Source organism: Peromyscus californicus, unplaced genomic scaffold, assembly GCF_007827085.1.
Source record: "Peromyscus californicus insignis strain IS unplaced genomic scaffold, ASM782708v3 Scaffold_6__1_contigs__length_162567912, whole genome shotgun sequence".
NCBI lineage: Eukaryota > Metazoa > Chordata > Mammalia > Rodentia > Cricetidae > Peromyscus > Peromyscus californicus.
This window is the reverse complement of record NW_026294584.1, coordinates 159,251,116-159,276,771: the sequence shown is the minus strand read 5'-3', so window position 1 is coordinate 159,276,771 and position 25,656 is coordinate 159,251,116. Positions and strand designations below refer to the sequence as shown.

Genomic DNA, 25,656 nt, shown 5'->3' with positions numbered 1-25,656 from the left:
TAGCTGTCTTTGCTAAGGAAAGATGTTTCTTTCAAAGGTTGTCAATAGGAAAAATGAACATTGAGAAAAATCAAGAAATGCCCACTACTGCCCTCCAGCCCCAGTCTACAGAAGAAAGGAGTTCTTCCTTCTCTAAGCCTCAGAAGTCCAAACAGGGAGAGTAGGAGCAATGGAGGAGGGCTAACACATGATTGTCCCGAAGTACTCAGGATGGGAGAAGAGCCGGGCCTGGAAGTGGTAAAGGCGGCCACTGTGAGAGCTCGGCCTCCCAGCACACACCTATGGTCCCAGCACTTGGAGGGCTGTGGCCTCCCATCATGAGTTCGAGACTAGCCTCCTCTACAGAGCAAGGTCCTGCGTTTAACTAATGAAATCCTTTTCACTTTTTCTGTGATCACCTAAACTTTACATAAGAACAGTATCCTTTATAAAATACTGAATGGTATCTTTTGAAAAATAAGCCAACAGCTATAATATAGGAACATGTAAAATTTATTGGCGAGGAAGAGAGTCGGGTATCAGTAGCATTTGGATCTTTAGGATGGTAGCAAATCTTCCGCTTCCAAATTCAGGAAAGGCGCCATCATCTCCCGAAGCTCCCACATGGTGCGGCGCCCCAGCACGCTGGGCAGCACCCTTTCGAAGAAAAACGTGGCGTCCACAAAGAGTGTGTAACACGACAGGCCAGTGATGGTGATCACATAGACCATGAGGAAGAGCTTCAGTGCGTGCTTCCTACAGCGAAGAAGACACGTGTGTTTAGTCCCGGAACAGAGCCTCATGGACGGTGCGGCCCCTCCATCCCTGCAGCTCCACCCTGAGGTGTGTGGGGTGCGGGTGGGGGTGGGGGATCTCTGACATATGACCGCGGTCCCGTCCGTAAAAGGAGGAAGCAGCGCATGCGCCCACACCCGCTCGTTTGGCCGCATTTGTCTCTTTGTTCTTGCAAGCTTTCTAAGGTACAGTTGGGGCCCCCTTTGTTTGATACTATAGAATCACTGATTTTGACCGACTTTTAAAGATGTATTAATTTTCTATCAAGTGAATCAAAGTATTGCTGTAATATTTATTTTAAATGGTACACAGTCACCAAACACATGACGACATACACAGTGGCATATAAAATTATTCTATATTGCAGCTAGAGTGAGTATAAAGTGTGCACATTGTGTCCCGATTTGTATTTCACTAACGGACAGTTCCATCGATAGCTCTTCATATGGCGGCTGACCACCTGTGTACATTTTCTGATGAAATGTCCAAGTCCTTTACCCGTTTTAAAATCTGGGCTGTACTTCTTCCTGGCATTATAAAAGTTCTTTATACATTATGGATACTAAATCCTTAATTTTCAAAATTCTGGAAAAGTTATATATACATATATATACATGTATATGTATATATTACAACGATTAAAACATTATTGTGTGTGAATGTGCATGAGTATGTGAGAACTGGTGCACATGGCGGGTGGGGGTGGTCAGGGGACAACTTTCGGGGGCCAGGTCTCTCCTTCCACTTTGCTGAGATAAGACCTCCCTTGTTTCTGTGTCGAGAGACAAAACACTTCCTGGGGAGAGGTATCACACAAAATGTGGATACCACCAAAGTCCTACTTGGTGAACTAGTGTGTTTTATTGGGGTTACCTACAGGAACAGAAGTGACTCAAGACAGCACAGATGACAGCTTACAAAACTGGGAACTTGAAGCACACTGCACAGCCTGCAGGCAGCTCTGCAGGCGCCTCGGGTGGTTTGCATACGCCGCCGCAGACAGTCTAAACCCCTTCCTGGCAGCCTGGCTGGCTTCTGCTTCCTCCAGGCAGCTGTTCTTGTCTGAATCTTTTTAACCCAACTTCTTTCCATCTGAGATGGGGGGTGGGACTCTCAGTTTTTATTGTTTACTCTGGCAAGGAGGGGCCTGCTGAATCTGGTCAGTTTCAGGGACTTCCTAAGGCTAATTGAGTTGTTGACCTTCTTGCTTAAGGAGCTTCCCTGCAGGACAGAATGCTTCAATCTTGGAGGAAACTGTTACAAGACATTCTTCAGAGCTGATTACTCCAGGCTAGGTGATAATGAGCTTCAGGGACATTCTCCTGTCCTCAACTCCCATCTTGCGGTGGGGATGCTGGTTGCAGGTGCATGCCGCTGAAACTGGCTTGTTATGTGGGTTCTGAGGATCAAGTTCAGGTCCTCATGCTCAGCGGCAAGCACTTTTACACATCCTTCTCTCTGTCCCTGATTCCTGACAGTTTCTCTACCTGTTGATTCTATGGAGAAGAATATTCTGAGGTCATTGCCATCACTAGTGTCACACCGTATCTGACACTTCCTGTGCATTGTGGTGTATGTCCCAAAATGATAAAGACAAGATCCCAGGGTCATAGTTCATAGTCTTAAGAACTGAAACAATTAAACTGCAATATGATGTTGGCTCCATGGCAGGATAATGTGCAAGGTGCAGGGACACATGATGTTACAACCAGGCAACAAAAAGACAGCTAAAGACTGAAGGGACAGCAGCCCTCTAGAGCATGTGGCTCTGGCAGCCTTGCCCGTCTCCCCCATTCCCTCCGCCTTGCCAAAATCCACTAGATCATATTCCCAAAGCCACCCACCAAAGTCTATTCCCTTATTTGGCCCCTTTCTCCTCCTGGGACTGACTACCAAAGTACAGCCAACAAAAGCCCCCTTTGGTTCACCTAATTAACATGCCCAATTAAAATTAAACACCTCGTCCTAACACGGGTTTCCCCTTCGGCCTTTATAAACCGCCTTTTGCCTGTGTGCCACATCTGTCTCCCCTCTATCCACAGGCAGCCCTTTGTCCCTCTGGAACAAATCACCCTTCCCTTGTCCCCTTCCCCTTCTCCCTCATCCCCTGTCTCCTTTACCACTGTGTCCGAGCCTGTTCTAACACAGACCTCCCCTTTTCTCCTCTAAAAATGACACCTGCAAGGTCATCTGCTGCTGTTTTCTGCAGCCACTTAGACTTTTCTTCCCGGTTTAATAAAGGATCTCTGTGAAGAGAGGTGTTTGGGTGTGGTTTGTGCCTAATCTGGGGTCTGGGAGGGAGCTCCCACTGTGCAGCGGTCTCCTTCAAAAACAACAACTGGAAATGCTCCAGAAAAGAGGTTGCTGAGGATTCTATCTAAGTTGGTGGCTGGAAAGGAAGGGTGGGAGGTCTTTTCTTGGAGAAGGGACTATTTCTTCAAGATGGTGTGTCAGCTCTATAAGGGGATCCAAAGACTAAGAAACTAAGCCAGGGATGGTGATACCGAAATTCCAGCACTGAGCCCTAGCCTCACACAGGAGGATCCTGCCAAGGCCATCCTGAGCTTCATAAGGAGACCGTGTCTCAAAAGAGAAGATTCAAAATTTTCATCAGTATGTCTCCAATATTGTATAAGGTAGAGGTTCCCCAATGTACACCCAGAAAACTCCATATCCTACCACAGGGCATTTGCATATCCATGTTTATTGCTGCACTATTTACAGTAGCAAGAAAATAGAAACAACCTAGATGTCCACCAACAAATAAATGGGTAGGGAAAACAGTACATCTACACTATGGAATACTGTTCAGCTGTAAAGAAAACTGAAATTATGAACTTGGCAGGAAAGTGGATGAACTGAGGAGCTACACTATTAAGCAGAGTCAAGCAATCTCACAAAGAAAAAAATGTTCTCTCGTCTGTAATGTATCCATGTTTATATGTAAACGTCTGTAAATGTAGTACTGTATGGAATTTAGAAAGGACCCTAAAAAAGGGTAATGTTGGGTGACAAGGAAGAATTAATGGCAAGTAAAAGACACGAGTCACTGGACATGCTGGGCGCACACCTTTAATCCCAATACTCAGGAGACAGAGCCAGGCAGATCTCTGTGAGTTCGAGGCCAGCCTGGCCTACAGAATGAGCTCCAGAACAGGCTCCAAAAGCTACACAGAGAAACCCTGTCCTGAAAAAGCAAGAAAAAAAAAAAGCCATGAGTCATGAAAGAGGATATAAAGTTAATTGTCTCTCTAGCTTTGATTCTGTCATAGTTTTTTCCTTTTTTTGTGTGATTAGTAAGTCAATAAAAATATAATAGTGAGGGGTAAAACCCTAAGTCCCACAGCTTCCGAGTGTCTTCCAGCTGGACAGGGGCTCGCTGACATGCACAGGGTCTGGGACTAGGCAGGTGTTTGTTTGAATGGCTGCCTTAATCTGGCTGTGTTTTATTTGTGAGTTCTTAACAATAAAGTGATTTTTTTTTAAAGGAGAGTGAGGGAGTAATCTTGTTAAACAAACAAAAGTTGTCAGATCTGCTTGATCAGTGGTTTCCTGTTGTGGAGGTGGTGACCAGAGTCTGTAAATTCCATTCTTTAACCGGTAGATGGAGGAGCGGGAGAGATGGTTCAGCGAAGGCAAGTTCAGTCCCCAGCATCCATGTGACAGTTCACAACATCTATAACGCCAGTTCTAGGGACCCAGCACCCATTCTGACCTCCCTAGGTACCGGGCATGCATAGGGTGTACATACATACATGCAAGCAAACACCCATACACACAAAATAAAGTAAATAAATCTAAAAAACTTTAAATTTTTAAAAAAGGATGTAGTCATATAGGTACTGTGGATGTTTCTTGGTGATAGAACACCTGCCTAGCATATGTAAGGTCCTGCGTTCAGTCCCCTACATTGCACACATCTCAAAATGATTTAGAAAGATATTGTATACAGGTAAAATAGGAGTATTACATATATGCAGATTTATCTAAAGTAATAAGAAAGCTATCTGTGCCTATAGACTTCTTAATACAATAGCTGTATAGTTAAAATGAGAAAAATCCTATGACTTCAATTAACAGACAAAATTTACAAAAGAAAACACTTTAGTCAACATCTGAAGATATCCAATGAGTCTTAAAATAGTTCCTGTGTTGTGAAGCTAGATACACACACATACACACACATACATGCACAGGTACACATACACATATGCATGCACATGATCTCACTATGTAGACCAATCTAGCCTAGAACTCAGAGATCCACTGCCTCTGCCCCAGAGTGCTGTGATTAAAGGTGCATGCCACCACTCCTGATCACACTGGATAAGTCCGTCCAGCCCGTGCCAGCCCCTTTTCCTTACTCACCACACGGGGAGTAAGTAGGGAGGAGTGTGTGACCCTGAAGGGGTTGGCGAAGCCTCGGGAAGCAGGGGCTCTGTTTGCTCCGCATCTGAGTCTTCAGAGCTGTGGGAGTCTGTCTCCCTTCCTTGCGTGTGGTACATCTCCAGCTTAGTGTTCAGTACGTTCATTTCCTTATAAAAGCTCTGGGGAGAAAATTTAACAACACACAACTAAACATCCATGTACATTAGAGCAAGAGGCATGCTAAGGAGTGTGGCTGAGGCTTGGTGGGGTGAGGACCACCTACCCAGGGACACTGATGAGCCAGCACCACTGAAATAGCAGGGTAATAACCCATCTGTTAATTGTTTCAGCCACACATTCACATTTCCCCCCCACATCTAAGGTGTCAGGGAAGAAACTCAGAGATGAACTTATTTCTCTGGGTAAGAGAGACAGGAGAGATCTGGGAAAGAGATGTCGTTTGCACTGAACCTTGCAGAATTCAGAACATGTAGACACAGAGAACAGATGACTAAGAGGTGAGAGGCAGAGGAGTAAAGTGAGACATACCAGAAACCATCAGGGTTCTTTTGGCCCAAGGCCTAAGGGATGAAAAAGAAGACATGTGACCAACCAGAGACCAGAATGAGGTGTAATTTAGCTTTGTGAAAGAACTGCCAGGTTTAGCTGGAACCCAACTGACATGCTTGGAGAGGTGAACTTGGGGCATCTCACCTCTATCCGTTCAATGAGCTTCTCCTTTAATTCACGGACTTCATTGCAAGCGTCGACCTGAAAAGACATCCACAGGTCTGAGTACACTGACAAGCACATCTTTCTGGTTTATACATAATAAAATCTCTCATTTTTGCACCACATACAAAGTGGCTGTGCTGAGAGATTCACGTTTACTCAGTGGCAGCTTCCGTGACAGTGGATTTCTGGGTCTGAGGCTGCAGCACCGTGGTGCAACGCTAGCCTGCCACATACAGGACTCTGCGCTCCGTGCTCCGCACCACAAAAGCAAATGAATGAAAACAGTGATGGAAGAAACGTGAGGCAAACTGTTTACGGATCAGGTCATGAACTGCATATTACAAGAAGAATAGCCAAGATCAACATGGGTTATTTTCAGTCCTTTGTAAGTATAAATCCCCCAGTGTAGGGGTGCTTGCCTTTAATCCCAGCACACAGAGGGAGAGGCAAGCGAATCTCTGCAAGTTCAAGGCCAGCCAGGGCTGTGAGTGAGATTCTGTTTCAAAAATGAATAAATACATAAATGAATCAATAAATTTAGGGGCTGAGAAGTTGGCTCAGTCGATGAAGCATTTTCCTTGCAAGTCTGAGGGTAAAATTTCAGATGCCCCGGACCCCACATAGGAGCTGGACAGGCATGGGAGCTGCCTGAGAGGCAGAGATAGGAGCATCTCAGAGCAAACTGGTTAGACTAGCCAGAACTAGAGCCCTCTGGATGATTGAGAGACCCTGCCTCAAAATAAAGTGGAGAGCAATTGAGAAAAATGCCTGATATTAACTTCAGGCCTCATGCACTTGTACACACACACACACACACACACACACACACACACACACACACAGGCACCAGCACACTCACCTGTGCCCATGCAAATATGTATGCACACGCTCATGCATAGCACACACATATACGTATAAATAAGATAAAAGTATAAGTTTATACAACAGCCTCTAGTAAGCCATTCTGTCTGTTTGTTACACCTTTTATGCTCCTTAAAAATCTAGGGCTAGAGAGATGGCTCAGCAGTTAAGGACACTGGCTGCTCTTGCAGAGGATGCGGGCTCAGTTCTCAGCACCCTCGTGGTGGCTCACAACCACCTGTAACTCCAATTCCAGTAAATCTAGCACACTCTTCTGGCTTCCATGAGCATTGCATGTATGTGGTACCCAGACATACATGCTGATAAAACCATCCGTACACATACTATTAAAAACAAAAGTCTTCCATCAAGATAGAAGCTGGTGAAAGAGTAGGTTTATGAGAAAATAAAGTATTTTTTAAATAGGTTAAAAAAAATTTTCTAAGGTATCAATATAAGATCTCATCACATCAGCTTGACTATCCGGGCTCTGGCTCAGCAGGAGTCACTTGTGGGATAAGCCCTCTCCCATTTGCTTCCCGAATCTCCAGCAGGCTGTCTAGGAGAGAACACATAGTCTTGTTTTGATTATTAAAGGCGCACTGACAGCAGCAGGCAGAGGCTTTTTGTTCTTTTTGTTCTTATTTTTTTTCTTTTTTTTTTGAGAAAGGCTCTCACATCTTCCAAGCTGGCCTCCAATTTTCTGTGCAGCCAAGCATGAACTTGAATTCAGATCCTCCTGCCTTCTTCTCCCAAGCGCTGGGATTACACGTGTGTGCCACCAAGCCTGGTTTATCAGGAGCTGGTGGTCGAACCCTGGGCCCTGTGTGTGACAGTCACCGAGCCACGGCCGTCGCCCCAGGACTTCTGAAGGCTCAGTTTCTCATGGGATAAATACTCATATACAAAATCCCAACTGTCCAAGAAAACAAGGCTAATAAACTCCAACATCAGTCTCAAGTTGTACAGCAGTGACCAAAGATGACATCTCCCTGGCACTGGAAATTCTGAGGAAAAGTGGCCTGGGAAAAGACAAGCTCAAGAGAGGTGCATCTGACGACAACATTATTCAGTGTGAAAATCAATGTGGTGTTTAGAAGAACATAAACACACAAAAGTGCTCACTGTGCTTATCTTTGAAGGGTCTAGGTTCTTCTTTTTGATTTTGTTTGTTTGTTGGAGACAAGGTCTCTTTACATAGCCCTGGCTGTCCTGAAACTAGCTCTGTAGACCAGGCTGGCCTCACAAAGATCTGCCTGCCTCTGCCCCGCCAAGTGCCAGAATTAAAAGTGTGTGGCACCATAACCAGCTATTTTCCATTGTTATGTGACTTACTTTCATATTGTTTTAATTGCCAAAATAAGTATGTGTTACTTGTTAGAAGAAAAAAAATGGTACATATGTGATGCTCCATGTGATGTTAATATAAATGAGAAGGGAAGAGCAAAAGTGGATTTTTACGTTTTCTTCACTCTTTATCACATTTGTTTATTTGTAGCTGGCAGTATTCATGCCATGGGACATGTGCTGGGGTCAGAGGACAATACACAGCAGTCTGTTCTCTCCTTTCATGGTGTGGATTCCAGAGTTCAAACTCAAGTTGTCAGGTTTGGCGGCAAGCTGCTTCACCCCGAGTCCTCTTGCTGGCCTGGGAGCGGCTCTTTTTATCTGGGGTGTGTGTGTGTGTGTGTGTGTGTGTGTGTGTGTGTGTGTGTGTGTGTGTGTAGCTATAGATTGGACCTAGATCCCTCGAACATGTCTCACAAAAGCTCTACTACTGAGCCACTTCATCTTGAAATCATAGGATTGTTCTTCTGAAAATGAGCATAGTAACACTCAGTCCCCTCCAAATGCTAACTTCTGAGTACCCTTCCTTTGACTTTTAAGTTCTATGCTTTCAAGGGCTGTTTTTCCTCCTGGTTTATAAAGATGCCTCATTACCTGGGCCAATTTGATGTTCATTTCTTTTAATTGCTTTCTAATTCCTATGATCTTCTCCTATAACATAAGGATAGAAACAATTTTTAGGAGAAACACATGCATGGTCCACCAATGTCAGATTTCATAGTTATTTTCCCCCCTTATAATATGTTGATTTATAAAAGCCAACATCAAATTATGTCAGTAAGATACAGTTGGTGGCGCAGGAGAAATGGCCCAGTGGTTCAAACACTGGCTGCTCTTGTAGAGGATCCAGACTTGATCCCCAGCACCTACATGGTGGCTCACAACCATCTGTAACTGCTGTTCCAGGGGATCTGATGCCCTCTTTGGGCCTCTGTGAACACGACATGAATGGGACACATACAGACAAGCAGACACATACACACAAAACTTTTTTTAAAGGTATGATTGGCCATACCCTATGCAAGTGAACCCCAAGCTCCCGGCATTGGGCTTGTCCAATACAAGTAAACCAGGAGCACTGGGTCATACCTGAGCAGCCAGCAACCATCAGTGGCATGTGGTCAACATATGGGGGTTATATATTCACCCTCATTTAGTACCACATTAACTCATCACCAGTCACCAAATCACTTGGTTTAATAAGGAGTTGTACTATCAGGAGGGTGAGCATGGACTCCCCGATCCCTCTGCCTCCACCTCCCAGGTGCAGGGAGGACAGACTTCCAGGGTCAGTTTTTTAACTGCCTCCTTCCTTCCTCTCTTCAGCTCCAGCTAACTGCCCGCACCGCCATTACTCTGTTCCCTGTGGGTTTTGCCTTTTTGTTACATGACTGGATCATGAAGTCTGAAGCCATCTGAGCTGGCATCTTTCAAATAGCCCGCTGTGTCTGAGATCACTCATTGCGGCTGCGGAGAATCAGATATTCCAGTGGTCCTTTTTATTTCAGGATGGTGTTCCCCTTGTGCACACAAGAGATGGCTTTATCAGTCTATCGATTGGAGGGCATTTGGACCTGCTTCTGGTTCTTAAGCTCATGTGTGGTATTTGTTATGCTTTGCTTTTAGCATGTACACAAAATTGCACAGCTCCAACACAGTTTCATACAAAAATGTGTGACACCTTCTCCTTTCCAATGATCTCAAGTCCCCACCTCAGACACAAGTCTCCCTGAGTGTGGTGGCTCACCAGCACTGGGGAGACTGATGCAGCCTGCCTTGCTTGAGAGTTCAAGGTCAGCACAAACTAACAAGGTTAGTGTGGAATATCCCTTTATACTGTGTGAATATATGTCATTGTGATTGGTTTAGTAAAGAAGCTGACTGGCCTCATAGCTGCACAAGAATAAGATTAGGCAGGAAAATCAGACTAATGGACACTGGGAAGAAGAAGAGGGAGTCAGAGGAGTCATCATCCCAGATATGGAGAGGAAACAGGAGCTACAAGATGAAAGAGAGGTAAAGCCAGGTAGCAGAATGTAGATTAATAGAAACTGTTAATTTAAAAATGTAAGAGTTAGCTAGTAACAAGCCTGAGCTACAGACCAAGCATTTATCATTAATATTACAGTCTCTGTATGTTTATTTTGGAGCTAGTAGTTGAGACAGGAAACTCTGCCTACAGGTTAGTCTACATAATGAGTCCCCAGATCAACCTATGTTTAAGAGAAGAGCCTTGTCTCAAAACAAAACAAAAACAACCTTACTGCTAGATCAGGGAGATGGCTCAACAGGTAAAAGTACCAACCTGACTTACATCCCTGGGCCCCACAAGGTAGAAAGAGGAAAACCTGGCAAGTTGTCTCTGACCTCCATTTATGCACACACACACACACACACACACACACACACACACGCGCCGCACACGCACACGCACACGCACACAGCACACAGCACATACTTGCATGCATCCGCACAATGCACACATCCACACTATACACGCATACACACCATGCACACATGAACAAATACATATATGCTCAATGCATGCACACACAGAGACATACAATAAATATATAACTTACAATAAAAAATTAAAAATAAACATCAAAGGAAAAAAACTTTCTCTGAGAAGTATCTCTAAGAACATAAAGAGATAAAGAAATAAGATGCTTTAGAAATTTGGAAACAACACAAGAACATATCAAGAAGTCATCCAAAGCCACATAGTCAGCTCTTTATTTCTAAGGACACAGTTAACAAATTCCCACTTCCTAGATGTTTTCTCTGAACTAGCAGGGCTGAGATTCTGAGATTCAGGCAGACAGGTCTCCTTTAAGGCCTGCGTCCTCATGAAGAGCGCATCAAGACTATGAGGAGGGAAGCCAAGTGGAGTTCAGGATTCTGATCATCAAACAAGGGAATCGGTGTCCCCTGGAGGAAGGGGCCTGGCAGTCTGTGATGGAAGCATGTTTTCCCTCTAGCTTTGATCTGTTTGGAGGGAGGTGGAGGCTGAAGTCTGAACCCAGCTTACCTCAATGTTTGTTTCCTGATCAGGGTCCTCCAAATGTTCAGACTGGTTTTCCAGGGATATCACCTCAGTTAACAGGCTACAAAGATAACAAATGAACTAAGTCCTGTGAGTTGAGAAAACAATCATCCAACATGGGAGAGATTTCCGATCTTTCAGAAATGAAGTGCTGTGCTACCTAGAAGGTCACAAAGGGGGTGTGAGTGTCAGCTTCTTGAGAGAGGCTGTTGAAGGTGTGGAAAGAAAAGGTACAAGCTGGGAAAGAGCTGTCTCTCCAGTCCTGGGACTGGACCTAGGGACTTGTGCAGAGAGGCACTGAGCTGTAGCCACAGCCAGACAGTGACGTTTGAAAATCCAAATTCTGAGTATCTGGACTTTCATCCAGACTGTATCATGAACCTTCAACTCAGCAACATGTTGGGTGTGGTGGTGCACACCTAATCCCACTGAGGAGATGGAGGCAGGAGGATCAGGAGTGCCAAGCTAGCTTGGGCTACATGAGACACAGTCTTAAAGCAAACACAAGGAAAGAAGGAAATAATGGATTTTGTGATGGATCAAGGTGTGTCCTCACGGTGCTGCTTTCATAACTACATGCATTTGTGAAACTCACAGGACCTTAACATTAAAAAACACAATTGTCATGTAATATAATTATACTTTAATTTAAAAGAGAAAATACATTTGTGTGGGATTTGGATCCTTTTTAATGCTTTGGAGGACAGGAAGGTCCACCTGGATGGGGTGTGTACGAACAGACACTTTGTGACAGGTAAAGAGGAAACAGCTAGGAATGCAGTGCCTTTGTGCTAGGGAAGAGGGTGGAACGTGGTAGGGAAATCAAGTCTTCAGATGCTGACCTTCAGTAAGAGCTTCTGTTTGTTCATCACTGACTGCGTATCAACCTCAAAATAAGCCAGTGACAAGGGTACCATTAGTAACTTTTTATAGATAAGGAAAGGCAAGTCCTTAGAAAGGTTGATTGATTCTCCCAATAAACGGGCATCAGGATTCAAACTCAGTCTCTCTAATGCAGGTGGAGCTCAGTGGACTGCTTGCCTAGCATTCATCAAGACCTGAGTTCAAATCCCAGCATAATACAGGCTGTGGTAGCACATTCCATAATTGGGAAGTGGAGGCAGGAGTAGTAGCTCAAAATTCTGCTCAGATACACAGAGCTTGGGGTTAGCCTGGGCTACATGAGACCCTGCAGGGCCCAGGAGACATGGCTCAGCAGTTAAAGGCCATGCTGCTTTCTCAGGATCCACATGGAGGCTCACAGATACCTGTGACTCAAGCTCCAGAGGATCTGATGCTTCTGGCCTCCTGGGCACCTGTGCTTACATGCATGTACCCACATGCATAATACACACATAGGTAAAAATGATAAAAATAAGTTGAGAGAGAGAGAGAGAGAGAGAGAGAGAGAGAGAGAGAGAGTATGCACACCCTCTGGGTACCTGTGTGCATCTCTTTGATAAATAACTCAGTTTTAAATAAAAAGTGTATGGGAGAAGTCATTGAGAGGAGAGACTCATAGAGCTCTGAAGTAATCCGGGATGTTGACTTCCAGCCCTGGGTCTTTGCTTCTTGCCCTGAGGCTTCACTGATGCGCCCACAATGTTCTGAGCTTTAAAGCTATGAGGCATCCCACTGTTTTCCTGCCAACCCCAATATCGAGTGTTTACCTCTTCACTGTGCTTTCTGTATTGTTTATCTTTTGTATAATGCCGTTGATCTTCTCCAACCAGTCAACGTGGTCAGCTCCAAGTTCTTTCATTTGTAGACCCATCTTTGCATTCCAGGAGCTCAGCTTGAGGATTGAGCTCTCTGGGGTCCTGCAGAAACAGAATCTGATCATCGGAAGGTAGGAAGTGGAAAACACTTCACACAGCTCTAAACGCTCTTCCTTTGACTGACAAGCTGATCTATGTGTGTGTTTCCCAGCACCAAAATGGGCCAGGTGGCCGTTTATTTATCTGTATAAGCAGGTCTTTAAAAGCCTGGATAAAGCAAATAATCCTGCAAAATATGTATGTGTGTTACTGAGACTCAAACCCAGGACCTCACACCAAGTAAGAACCCTACCACAGAGCTACATGTCCAGCTCTTAAAAGTTTTACACGGGGCTGGAGAATTGGCTCACTTGGTTTCAAGCACTTGTTGCTCTTGCACAGAACCTGGGTTTGATTCCCAGCACCCATAGGGTGGTTCATAACCATCCATAATTCCAGGGACGGAGGAGCTGATAACCTCTTCTGACTTTTTCAGGGACACATGCAGTGTACATATATACATGATGCAGGCAAAACTTTCATACCCATACTTTTTAAAAAAAATATGTATTTTTCTCAATGCTAAGGATTGAACCCAGGGCCTCACACACACTAAGCAAGTACTCCCCAGCCCTGAGCTATTGCCCCAGCCCTAAAATAGATGCATTTGAAATCCCCCTCTATGTAATGAACGTTAGGATAGTGGCAGGGGAGGAGAGGTGGACAACGGGAGGTGACACTCAAGGGCTTCGTGGCAGGCTTTTAGTGATTCTTGGGATGATTTTCACATGTAAGCAGTTATCTGAGACTTTTAAGATGTGCATCAATTCTCAGCTCCAAATCCAAGGACACTCAAAAGGCCTGGCGGCTCTGGCAGTGTCTTCGGCTCAGGACTGGTTGACTCTGCAGTCTCGCTGGGCAGGGTGGGCCCGTCCCTGCGCATGTGGATGCTGCATGGCTCAACAGGCTTTCTCTGAATTCCTTACTAAGCTTCTCCCCCACATCACTCAGCGCTCCCCACCGGTCATGTCCAAGCTTACGGTGCAGGGGTGCTCTTCTCTGAAAACTGTGACAGTGATACTTGAGGGTCTTCACAAACAAGAGTTACTTCTTGCTCATCCGGATTGCTTGGTGGGTCCTGGCTGTGCTTAGATTCCTGCTCCAACGTATCCTGCATGAGCCGATGACGGAAGAAAAGTAGAACAAATGGGTAACCGTGAGAGATCCTGGCTCCTTCAGCCCTACCTGACACAGCCTGTCGAGGCCCCCTGCCTTCTAGTGCATGGATGAGATAGGGAGACAAGGCCTCTGCCGTGCAGCAGGCTGGGGTAGGTAGGCTTCCCAGCACCAGCATCCCAGGAAGAGTTGTTTTTAGGGTGAACAGTAGAAATGCACCCAATCATGGACTCCAAAACTTGACTCAAATGACACAGCTCTTCTAGTCTCTTCAAAAACTCAACACCAGACAGTCAGGAGTGCACATCTGTACCCCTGGCCCTCAGGAGGAAGGGGTAGGAGATTGCCATGAGTATGAGGGCTGTCTGGCTGACACAGTGAGTCTGGGCCAGCCTAGGCCACATAGTGAGTTATAGGCCAGCCTGGGCTGCATAACAAGGCCACAACAAAACAAGGGTGGGAGCCCTCAACATCACAAAAGGCCAAGTACAAGTGTTTCATACTCAGCCAATCTACTGAGCTATGAATACTAAGTGCACAGCATAGATCTTGTTCCAATGTTAGTTAAAAAAGAAAAGTACAGCTCTAGGACCTAGGTTCAGTTCTCAGCTCACAATCACCTGTGACTCCAGTTCCAAGGAATCTGATGCCCTCTATTGACCCTGAGGGCACCAGGAATGCACATGATGCACAGACACACATGTAGGGAAAACACTTATACACATAAAATACACAAATGAATCTTTAAAAATGACATAGCTCTAAAAACATTTGAGGCATAATTGAGGAAACCGGAATATTGAGAGAATGAGAAGATTAGACTCCTCTATGTGTCAAACTGTTGATTTCTTTAGATGTGCTGACAGTATTTTGGATACATAGAAGAAAATCTTTATTTTTAGAGATGCTTTCTGGAGGCAACAGGGACAAGTTGTTATGTTTGTCCTACTTTTAAATGGCTTAGTAAAGTGCATCTATTTATACACACAAAGATAAAGCGAATGCTGTGAATGCTAACAATTTTAAGGTGCAGCTGTAAGAACACGCCTGACCATTGTTCTGTGCTTCTATGATCTCTTGTTATTTATCTTATGGCAAAGGGTTTGAGAGAAATAGACTGCTCTGTTGTATTTATGCATAGAATTCCTTTCTTCCTGTTTCTCTCTCTCTCTCTCTCTCTCTCTCTCTCTCTCTCTCTCTCTCTCTCTCTGTCTTGCTTTGTTTTTTAAAAAAAATTCTGTAACACAAATCTTAAAAGGTCTTATTAATAAAAAACAAACCCAGAGCCAGGTATTGGGGTGAACGCTGGAAGATCAGAGAGACAGAACAAGTAACAGCTAACCTCACCTCGCCTCAATAACTTCTCAGCTGATCCTGTTTCCTTAAACTGGAAGCCTCTGAGTCCTCATCCAAATGGATCTCAGCTGAACTGCTGCTAAAAGCTAAAAGCTTAAAAAGCCTCTAGTTCCTGGTCCTCAGCCTTATATAACTTTCTGTTTCCTGCTATCATTTCCTGGGATTAAAGGCATGTGTCTTTCCCAAGCAAGACCTGAGATATCAAGTGATGGGATTAAAGGCGTGAGTCACCATGCCTGCCTGTTTCCAGTGTGGCTTTGAACTCACAGAGATCCAGACGGATCTCTGCCTCTGGAATGCTAGGATTAAAGGTGTGTGTGCCACCATTTTCTGGCCTCTATGCCTGTCTAGTGGCTGTTCTGTCCTCTGACCCCAGATAAGTTTATTAGGGTGCACAATATATTGGGGGACACAGTATCACCACATTATTCTAAAGTCATTCTTTGGCATTTCAACACTACACATGCAAAAATGACCGAGAAATGACAGTAACTTACCTTAGAGCACCTCTTTTTTTTTTTTAACTTTACCATAAAATAGTTCTTTGAGGAAGTTTTAAGCAAAACTCCTGTGCTTTAATAAAACAAGTTTTAAACTGGAAAGAGAAAAGCTTGGGGTAGGCAGAACAGAGGTGTTCCTCACCAAGATACCCGAGTAAACCCCAGCCAAGGCCACTGCACACACCTCAGCGCTCTTCAGAAAGCAGTATGTATCCTCAAGTAGACTTGAGGGGGCACAGACAGGTTGGAAATGCTCTCAGCCTTCGTGCAGATGGCTCACCAACGTTCATGTAACACAGCGGATTAACTGCTGGCACCAGGAACACACGCCCGTGTCCCAACACGGTACATGCCACCTTATTTGGACAAAAGTCTTTGTAAACTTTGTCACTGAGTTAAAAGAGCTTGCAATCGGGTCATCATAGATTATCTGGGCAGCTCCCAAATCCAGCGAGAAGGCCCTCATGTGAGACAGAGGAGAAGACATAGCTGTGGGACAGGTGCAGGGAGATGGAGACAGAGACAGCAGTGAGCAGGCGCAGCCAGTGAAAGCCGAGACGTACCAGAAGCAGGAAGAGGAGGTATTCCCCCTGGAGATGGAGTCAAGGCCGAATGAATGAATTCTGTTGGAAGACATTCAGGCAGGGGATGATTTTACACATAACATCTGCTCTAAGGTGGCCGATACCAGTGATAACGGATCCTCACAGACACAAATGACTTAAGGCACAGGGGTCCATGGGAAAGTTAGGAAGACCCTGTGTGTAGACAGCAGTGTCCAGGAAACAGTGCCATACCTGCCTCTCTTGGTTGCAGTGTTACACCTATGGAGAGGAAAGCCTTGGCATGTTCTTCCTGCTTTGAGACACAGGTGAGGTCATTTCTTTACCTGCTATGACATTTATGTCTCTCTGACTCCTTTTTCTTTTTGGTCTGCTTGTGTTTGGGTCTATTGTACCCAAGGCTGACCCTGAGCTCATCATTCTCCTATGTTCACCGCCCAAAGACTGGGATTACAAGCATATACCATCAGGCCCAGCTTAGCTTACCCATATTTTAGTGTCCATCTTGTGAAGGAAATCAGTCTGTAGGTTTCTCGAAAATTTGTCTTTTTCCTCTGGTCTGTCCGAGGTGTGCTCCATTTTGACTATTTCCCTTAGCAATTGCAGACGACACAAAGCAGATAAAGGTTGTTACTGCACCATGGGAGGCTGGCCTGGTCCTCTGTTCTACACGCTTTTAATGGAGACCCATGAGACACTCCCCAGCCCCAGGGAATATCTGCTACCCTCGTACTGACTTTGTCCTGGTGGATAATGTCATATATAGTGCATTTTGCAGAAGAGAAATAGAGCTGCATAAATATTTGTTGGCGGAATCCATAAATTTTTATCAATGAGATTCCAAATTCCAAATTGCTGCTATTTGCATTTACATGTGTGGGAAAGAAAACAGTAAAGAAAGAGCAAAGAGTGAAGCCTCAAAAACACAGGCTCCAGAGGGTGGGTAGGCAGAGACCATTGCCTTGATTTATCCATCGATACAGACTGTGCCTTGAATTGTGAGCCAAGATAAACCCTCTCTGCCAGGATTGCTTTTGTTGTTGTTATTATTTAACTACAGCAATGGGGAAAGAAACTAAGACATGCTGGTTGCCTTTCTCATCGCTGTGACCAATTCCTGAGAAGGAACAGTAAAGGGAACAGTCCATGGTGAAGAGGGTACGGGGGAGGTAGCTTATGCCTGCTCACATCCAGTTGGCAATAAGGAAGCAGAGATCAGCAGGAAAAGGACCCAGCTCCAGCCTCTAAAGCTCACTCCCCAGCGACCTACTTCCTCCAGCTGGGTCTCACGGAGATCCCACAGCCTTCCAAAACAGCACCAAATGATGGGACCAAGTGTTCAAACACACAAAACCACCTTTAAACCACAACAGTTTTAAATATTTAGTACACCTACCATGTTCTTAATTCTTTACTCTTTATTCTCCCATAGAGGGTATGACAAGCATGCAAGTTTCTACAGGTCTATACAGAAGTACATTTATATATTTCCTTCTGAAGTTCCTTTGTAATAACCTATGTGAAGTCCATTTCATATTAGTACATAAAGACTGCTTTATATGCAGGACTCTGTGTTGGGGTAGTATGATCATTTTTTATCTGGTGTGTGTGTGGGGGGGTGTATGTGTATCCATGTTGTGTACATGTGTGTGTGCAAAGGCCAAAAAGATCAACATGGATGTCTTCCTCTATTACTCATCTTATTGTTTGAGTCAGGGTCTCTCACTGAACCTGGAACTCACTGAAATTTTGGCTTCGCTGGCAGGCGAGGCAAACTCCTGGGTTCCCCCAGTCTCTGTCTCCCAGCACTGGGTTAGAGGTAAGCGATGTCACACTCTATTTGGCTCTTCATGCTTGTGTGACAAGCACTTTGCCAACTGAACAGTCCCAATAGCACCCCAGGAAAATAATGTTACAAGCAGTGCTGTAATGGACATCTTCCTGTCTGTGTGCTGTGTGTGTGTGCACAGGGACAGGCAGTTCATGTGCGTGTGTGTGTGTGTGTGTGTGTGTGTGTGTGTGTGTGTGTGTGTGTACACACCAGCGCAGGGACAGGCAGTTCCTGTGTGTGTGTGTGTGTGTGTGTGTGTGTGTGTACACACCAGTGCAGGGACAGGCAGTTCCGCCCTGTGTGTTCACAGCTCAGTCCTCTTCTCTCCTGTGTAGCGACAGTCTTAGAGCCCGTCGCCCATCTCCTATAAGCTGTTATTACTTTACTAAACTGCATATATATGACACATATACACATTTTTAAAAAAAATGAATCACAACAACCTTACAATGCATGTCTTTAGTAGGTAGTTCCATGTCTGTGGACCCTGAGCCCAGAAATGGGCTGGGGACACTTCACACCTACTCTGTGCTGGTGGATTGAAGGAGATGTCCCCATAGTCTCAGACATTTGGCAACTTGGTCCCTAACTGATGCCGCTGTTTGGGAGATTTGGGAGTGTGGCCTCATTGGAGGAAGTGTGTAGCTGGAGGCAGGCTTTCCAGGTTGTTGTTCCCACTGTGTGCTTGCAGTCCAAGATGTGTCTGCCGCCTGCTGCACCTGCTCCACTCTGGGAACTCACCCTCTGGAACTGTGAGCCCAATAAACTCCTTCTTCTATAAACGGCCTTGGTCATGGTGCTTTGTCACAGAGAGAAGAGTAACGAATACTCAGACTTAGGAAAGGACCCTGGCATCCATAGGCTTATGGAAATTATCCTTAATCCCAGCAATTGGGAGGCAAAGGCAAGCAGATCTCTCTGAATCCAAAGCCAGCTTGGCCTACTTAACGAGTTCCAGACCAGCCAGGGCTACACAGTGAGACACTATCTCAAATATAATCAACAGCAACAAGAGCTACCCATTGGCCTAGTTAAGGGCCCAATTCCATCCTCACTGGTAAACGCATGATTATGTAACTAATGTACTGTTAATATGCATTCTAAATGGCTGCAACTATCGATAAGGCAGCCATGAAGTAATCAACATGAAACAACCAACTTCCCAAATGGAAATCAAGTCTTGCCAGTTCTGCCTGATGAGGCCTCATTCTAGCCATACTTTGGTAGATATTTATGAGTTAAAATTAGATGAACTGGAGAAAAAAACATCCACCCTGACTCTGAACTTGAAATCTCTCATTATCTGCCTCCTGCTGGCCTCAGGAAGTCTCTAGGCAGGTCCCCAGAAGTGGCTCCTGTGAGCTCAGCCCTGACTTACTTCACACCTTCAGTCACACTGACGTTTTGGAGAAAGTCACTGTTCTTCTCAGTCAGTTGTTCCTTGGCCACTGTCCTCATCTGCAGGGACATCTCATTACTGAGGGCTGCGGGTGTGACAGCCATTACTTCAGCGCTACAAGGACAATGACGGGAGTGCTGTCAACAAGAGCAGCAGTGTCCTCTCACATGTGGCTAATTCTGTTTCCCACCCTGCCACGCTGGCTGTCCATTCTATGAGACCCCAAAGCAAGCTCCTGAGAGTCCCTGTTCAAGTGTGCAGAGGAAGGACTGTTCCCAAGGATGCCACTCATGCCAAAGTCTGCAGATCACCCTAGAATAGGGGCATCACAGAGACACACATAACCACCATTATTGGGGCAGAACTCTATGCTTATAAGTTATTTCTGATTATGTAATATACACATTGCAAAAACTAGAAAAGAGAATATAAAATCACTAGTATTTCAGGTCCAAATAACCAGAGACTTGACCACTAAGGCAATTTCAGCCTATCATTTTCTGTCGCTAGACCTGGTATTTGTTTGGTGTTTCCCAACGCTGACAACTGTGTCGTTTCCAGTTCCTCACTAGCATGATGTAGTAATGAGCATCCTCATCAAGCATGGCCAGTGCACCCCTAGCTACTCAGGCCACTTTCCTAGAACTGGGATCATTAGATCAAAGTTAGTATCATACAGAGTCTTCAGGATTTAGAGAAATATTTCTAAATTGAACTTTAAAACAGAAAATGTTTGTATGGAAGGCTGTGAGCAGAACCCGAATCCTTCATGCTGTGGGATGTTCTGTATACTCTGAATGTGTTACTCTGATTGGTTAATAAATAAAGTGCAGATTGGCCAGTAGCCAGGCAGGAAGTATAGGTGGGACAAAGAGAGAGAAGAAGTCTGGGAAGTGGAAAGCTGAGTCAGGAGATGCTGCCAGCCGCCGCCATGAGGAGCAGGATGTAAAGTACTGGTAAGCCACGAGCCACATGGCAAGGTATAGATTTATAGAAATGGGTCAATTTAAGATATAAAAACTAGATAGCAAGAAGCCTGAGCCACATGGCCATACAGTTTATAAATAATATAAGCATCTGTGTGTTTACTTGGGTCTGAGGGCCACGGGAGCCGGGCAGGAACAGGATAACTTCTGCTACACCTTCATAAGAACAGCAGGTGCTAACAGCCCAGCCATTTCTCCAGTTCCTACTCCCAGACGGAACTTCTTTTTTTAAAAAATTTATTTATTTATTATGTATAGTGTTCTGTCTGCATGTATGCCTGCACACCAGAAGAGGGCACCAGATCTCATTACAGATGGTTGTGAGCCACCATGTGGTTGCTGGGAATTAAACTCAGGACCTCTGGAAGAGCAGTCAGTGTTCTTATCCTCTGAGCCATCTCTCCAGCCCCCAGACTGAACTTCTAAAGGCTGGACCAACATATACCACTGGCAGCTGTGTGTGAGCCCAGCCCTTCACTCCAGCCAGGTGAGCTCACTGGAGATCAGAGAATCATGGGAGGGGGAGGGTTCAAGTACTTTAGCAGTGACAATAACAAAGGGGAAAAGAAATGCAAAAAAGGTGCAGGTGGTTCATACCTAGAGTCCCAAACACTTGGGAGACTATGACAGGGGGATTACCATCAGTTAGAGGCCAGCTCAGGCTACATAGTGAGTTCCAGGCCAGCCAGGGCTACAACATGAGATCTTGTCTCAAAATAAATAACCAATGATCCACAAAACAAACAGGTAGAGAAGGGTGAGACAGAAACACATGTGAAAAGCTACAAGGAGGTGATGTGGAGACAGTTCTGTTGGTACAGAGACAGGGAGATCTCTGGGTCTTGCTGGCCACACAACCTAGCCTACTGAATCCAGAGCTCCAGATCAGTGAGAAATTCTGTCTCAAAAAAAAAAATGTGGGGACCATTGTCTTAGTTAGGGTTTCAATTGCTGTGAAAAGACACCATGACCACAGCAACTCTTATAAAGGAAAACGTTTAATTGGGGTGGCTTACATTTTCAGAGGTTTAGTCCATTATCATCATGGTGTAGCATGGTGGTGTGCAGGCAGACATGGTGCTGGAGAAGTAGCTGAGTGTCCTACATCTTGGCTTGCAAGCAACAGGAAGTGGTCTGTCTTACTGGACATGGCTTGGGCATATATGAGATCTCAAAGCCCATCTCCACAGTGGCACACTTCCTCCAACAAAACTAGACCTACTCCTACAAGGCCACACCTCCTAATAGTGCCACTCCCTTTGTGGGCCATTTTCTTTCAAACCGCCACAGCCATCAAGAGGGCTCCACAGATAAAGGGACTTGCCGCCCAGCCCGATGACCTGAGTCAATCCCCAGAACCCACATGGTTGAAGGAGAGAACTGATTCCTACAAGTGATCCTTTGCCTTCCACATGCACACCAGAGAAAATGTACATATGCATAAATATTAATTGATTGATTTTTAAAGAACTAAAAACAAAGTGGGTAACAAACACACATCTGCACACCCACATTGCACACACAGAGAAAAGGGGAGGTTTCTTTAACTTCACATAACACAATAGTAGTGATAGTAATACTGATTACACACCTGAAGTGCTTTCGGTTAGTTAGGCATGTTCATTACATTATTTTATTCAATCTTTACAACCATCCTGTGGGCAGTCAGCAAGGCAGGTCTTAACTATCTCTACTTTTTAAATCAGGAAACTGAGAATCAGCAATGACCCATGATTTGCCCAAAGTTTCATTGCTAAGATGTAGTAGAAGCAAGATTTAAACTTTCAATTTCACCACATCAGAAATGTCTGTGAACATAAGCCTGATATCCGTTCTGCTTTCATAGGTTTGACATCAGCCTGCTGACCCCCGAGGCAGTCCATCTTCTGAAGCTAACTTCTAAGTCTCCATACGGTGGGAAGAAACTCAGCACCCTAAGCATGGTCCACAACAGCAGCTCATGAGCTCTGTGCGCGCTGAACACACAAAACCTCCGCCCTCCCCAGCCTCACTGGATCAGGCTCTTCATTTCAGCAAGACCCTGGTGGTTCCCAGACACAGGAAAGTTTGGAAGCACTCATTCTTATTGAAAGCACTCCCTCTTCTCCCTGGACCCATTCTTTGTGTTTACCGTTGACTTCCAGGGCTGATTGGAATTAATCAATGAGTGTGAACCCTTCTTCCTTTCTCCACATCCCACAAAAATTTTAGAATTATGACTTTGGAAAAAAAATGGGTCTTAGTCAAAAGGAACTGATCAACAACTTTAGAAGACAGTTGACTCGTGGGGAATTGCTTCACTGGCAATTCCACCCCCCAACCCAAATTACCCTCTTCAGAGCCCGTTTGCTGGATAATTTGGCATCTCAGAAATTCACCAAGCATGACTTGAATAATGAGGGATCTGATGAAACAGCCCAGCTATGAAACAGTGCACGGAGTGGCCATATTCTTGTCCTTCCCAATCTTGCCATCATGTGTACCTCAGAGTCCTGGGAGGCAGCACTTTGTTTCCCGGGGCTGTTTGGTAGAGTCTGAGTTCCCCAGCACCCAAGGCAGAGGCCTTGCAGTGTGGTCCACACCTGGGCGGGAAAGCTTGCAGTTGGGCCTGCTCCCTCCGACATTCTACTTGGAACCCAGCATGAAAAACTCCTAACTCCCTCTCCTGAGAGCAAAGACAGCAGTGTCCAGCCTGTCTCTAACCCGCGCCGTCAGCTTGCCTCAGCCTCCCGGTTTCTCTTCTAGGGCTAGAGCCGTCTCCCATCCTGCCATCTCCTCATCCATCAACTGGCCTCCGACACACAGTGACCTGGGATGTTCTCTGACCTCAGCTTCTTCCACCACACCCTTCAACTCTAGTCTCATCCCCCACTGTCCTTTTCCTGTGGGGCCTCTGACTTCCTCACAGGAGCTCAAACCTTCCGCCTGGACAACCAAGCTACAGCTCAGCAGAATGGTGGACTACGCAAGCCATGGCTGCAAGCCCACACTTCCTGTTGCTACACACTTGGAAAACACACTTCCCTTTCCCAGGACTTCAGTGCCAAGTTTACACTTCCCTGTCACTCCCAGCCATCATTTACGGGAAGCCGAGCACTGACCCCATGCCTTTACACCTCCCAACGCCTAAGCCTTTTCTCCTCACCCACCCGAATGTCTAGCGGATGGAGATGAGGTGGAATGGTTTATATGCCTTACCTTTGGGTTCACATCCATGCTTGAAGCCTGGTTTTGCCACACGTCTGCTGTTTTTTTGGGGGCCAGAGTTAACTGTCTGGAAGCAGGGTTTGGTAATGGCTGCCTAACTGACACATGAAGAGGGGCAAAGTGATGGTTGGGAAGGCACTGGGAGCCGGGCAGTTGCTGGAACGGCTGTTGGCCATTCAGATCTTTATTAGACCATCGGGTGTTTTAGACAGGCACAATAGCACCGCTTCACAGAGTTAAACAAATGCAACATAAACAAAATAACACACTTTAAAATAGTATTTTACAACACTCCAGTCTTTAGGTTCCTACTCATTTCACAACTATGCCCTTGTGGTCCCAGGAAAAGAAATTCAATCATCACCATAATAGTGAATACTTTTTAAATGTTCACAATATGCCAGATATTCTTGTATGCATTTTACATATTTAAGCTAATTTTTGAAACAGTTAAACAGGGGAAGATCTGTGATTCATATCCAAACCCAGATAGTCTGGCCTCAAGGACCATGCCCTTAAGCACCACTGTACTGTGGCCACTCTCCATACTGAGATCTCATGATGATGGTGGTGGTGGTGATGGTGACTTAGACTTTTTGGAAACAGGTTCTCACACAGCCCAGGCTGGCCTCAAATTCAATATTTAGCCAAGGCTGGCTCTGAATCCCTGAGCCTCCTGCCTCTGTCTCTCAAGGCTATTATTACAGATATGCAGCACCACAACCAGCAAATATAATTTCCTTATTTTTGTTCTGTTTTTCTGAGTAAAAGTCCTGCTTTATAGCTCAGAATGACCTTGAACTCACAGCAATCCTCCTGCCTCAACCTCTTAAGCATTGAATTGCAGGCATGAGCCACTGCACTCAGTTTCTCACTGTTACTCAGCTTTTGAAAGCTTTACAAACCTTTTTGGCATCTCTTGTTGACTGCCAAGCATGTGACCCCCAGCAGCTGGTTTCTGTCCTGCTGGGCCTGGCTCCAAGACGCTGCTGGCTCCCTCTGTGATCCACTGGTAGGCTATGACACTGATCAAGGCCAGCTGATGACTCTACTACCAAACAACCCCTTTGAGGCTTTCCTCCATTCAAAACACGAGTGTTTCCCTCTTCCTTTCCCACGTCCTGTCCTTTCCACCTCAGAGGAGGAACAGTCCACACTCTCACACAAGGACACCTTTAGACAGACCCTGGATTTGGGGGACTCTGGTGCTTTAATAATTATATCTCAACATTAGAAATTCTGCTCTGGCATCCTACTGAATGGATGTGGGTGGACTGTGGACCACCACGGCTCTGAGAAGTGCCAGAGGGGCCCTGAGAAGCGAGAGCTTTACCACCGGAAAGAATGGGTTCTCCCTCCACATCTGGGGAGCCCCTGCTTTCATCCCTTTAGTAAACAAGGTCACTGTTGTAAGAAAACTGTGTTCAGAGAAAGGTATAATGGAGAACGGGGAGACTGTCCCATCCTGAAAGTTAGGAGAGAGCCAGGATGTGGAAGTTTCCTTACACATTCAACTCTGAGAAGAGCCACTCCAGGGTCAGAGCTACAGAAATTTCTAGCACACAGGAGAAAAATCAGGGTAAATAGTGCCTACAGCATCACATATTTAGGAATGAAACCTCAGCTGAAGTTCCCCCATGACTTTCATTGCTATTTAAGTTAAAGTGATAACTGACTTACAAATGAGGGAGGATATTGTGGGCACTGGAGGCAGTCTGCTGGTGGATTACCTATCTGTGGTTCTGGTGGC

The 25,656-nt window shown here is 45.3% G+C and overlaps 1 protein-coding gene across 1 annotated transcript; it reads right to left on the bottom strand.

Annotated features, from left to right (window-relative positions):
* Positions 1-536: 536 nt before the first annotated feature.
* Smco2 (single-pass membrane protein with coiled-coil domains 2) lies at positions 537-20,427 on the bottom strand. Its single transcript, XM_052721353.1, has 9 exons — positions 19,693-20,427; positions 16,970-17,075; positions 13,929-14,059; positions 12,802-12,951; positions 11,117-11,192; positions 8,680-8,736; positions 5,857-5,913; positions 5,143-5,321; positions 537-735 (listed from the first exon to the last, which is right to left on the bottom strand). Exons 1-9 carry the CDS (start codon positions 19,815-19,817, stop codon positions 537-539), a joined length of 1,080 nt encoding a protein of 359 aa, XP_052577313.1. The 5' UTR covers positions 19,818-20,427.
* Between the last annotated feature and the right edge of the window lie 5,229 nt (positions 20,428-25,656).

What these genes read in the sequence shown, in the direction of transcription:
- Smco2 (XM_052721353.1), bottom strand. Translation starts at nt 19,817, where the DNA reads ATGGCTGTCACACCCGCAGCCCTCAGTAATGAGATGTCCCTGCAGATG. An exon ending in GAGAAGAGCACCCCTGCACC is followed by an intron (nt 12,952 to 13,928) that starts GTAAGCTTGGAC and finishes CTGTTTCTGCAG; the next exon opens with GACCCCAGAGAGCTCAATCC. An exon ending in AGCTCATTGAACGGATAGAG is followed by an intron (nt 5,322 to 5,856) that starts GTGAGATGCCCC and finishes TTTTCTCCCCAG; the next exon opens with AGCTTTTATAAGGAAATGAA.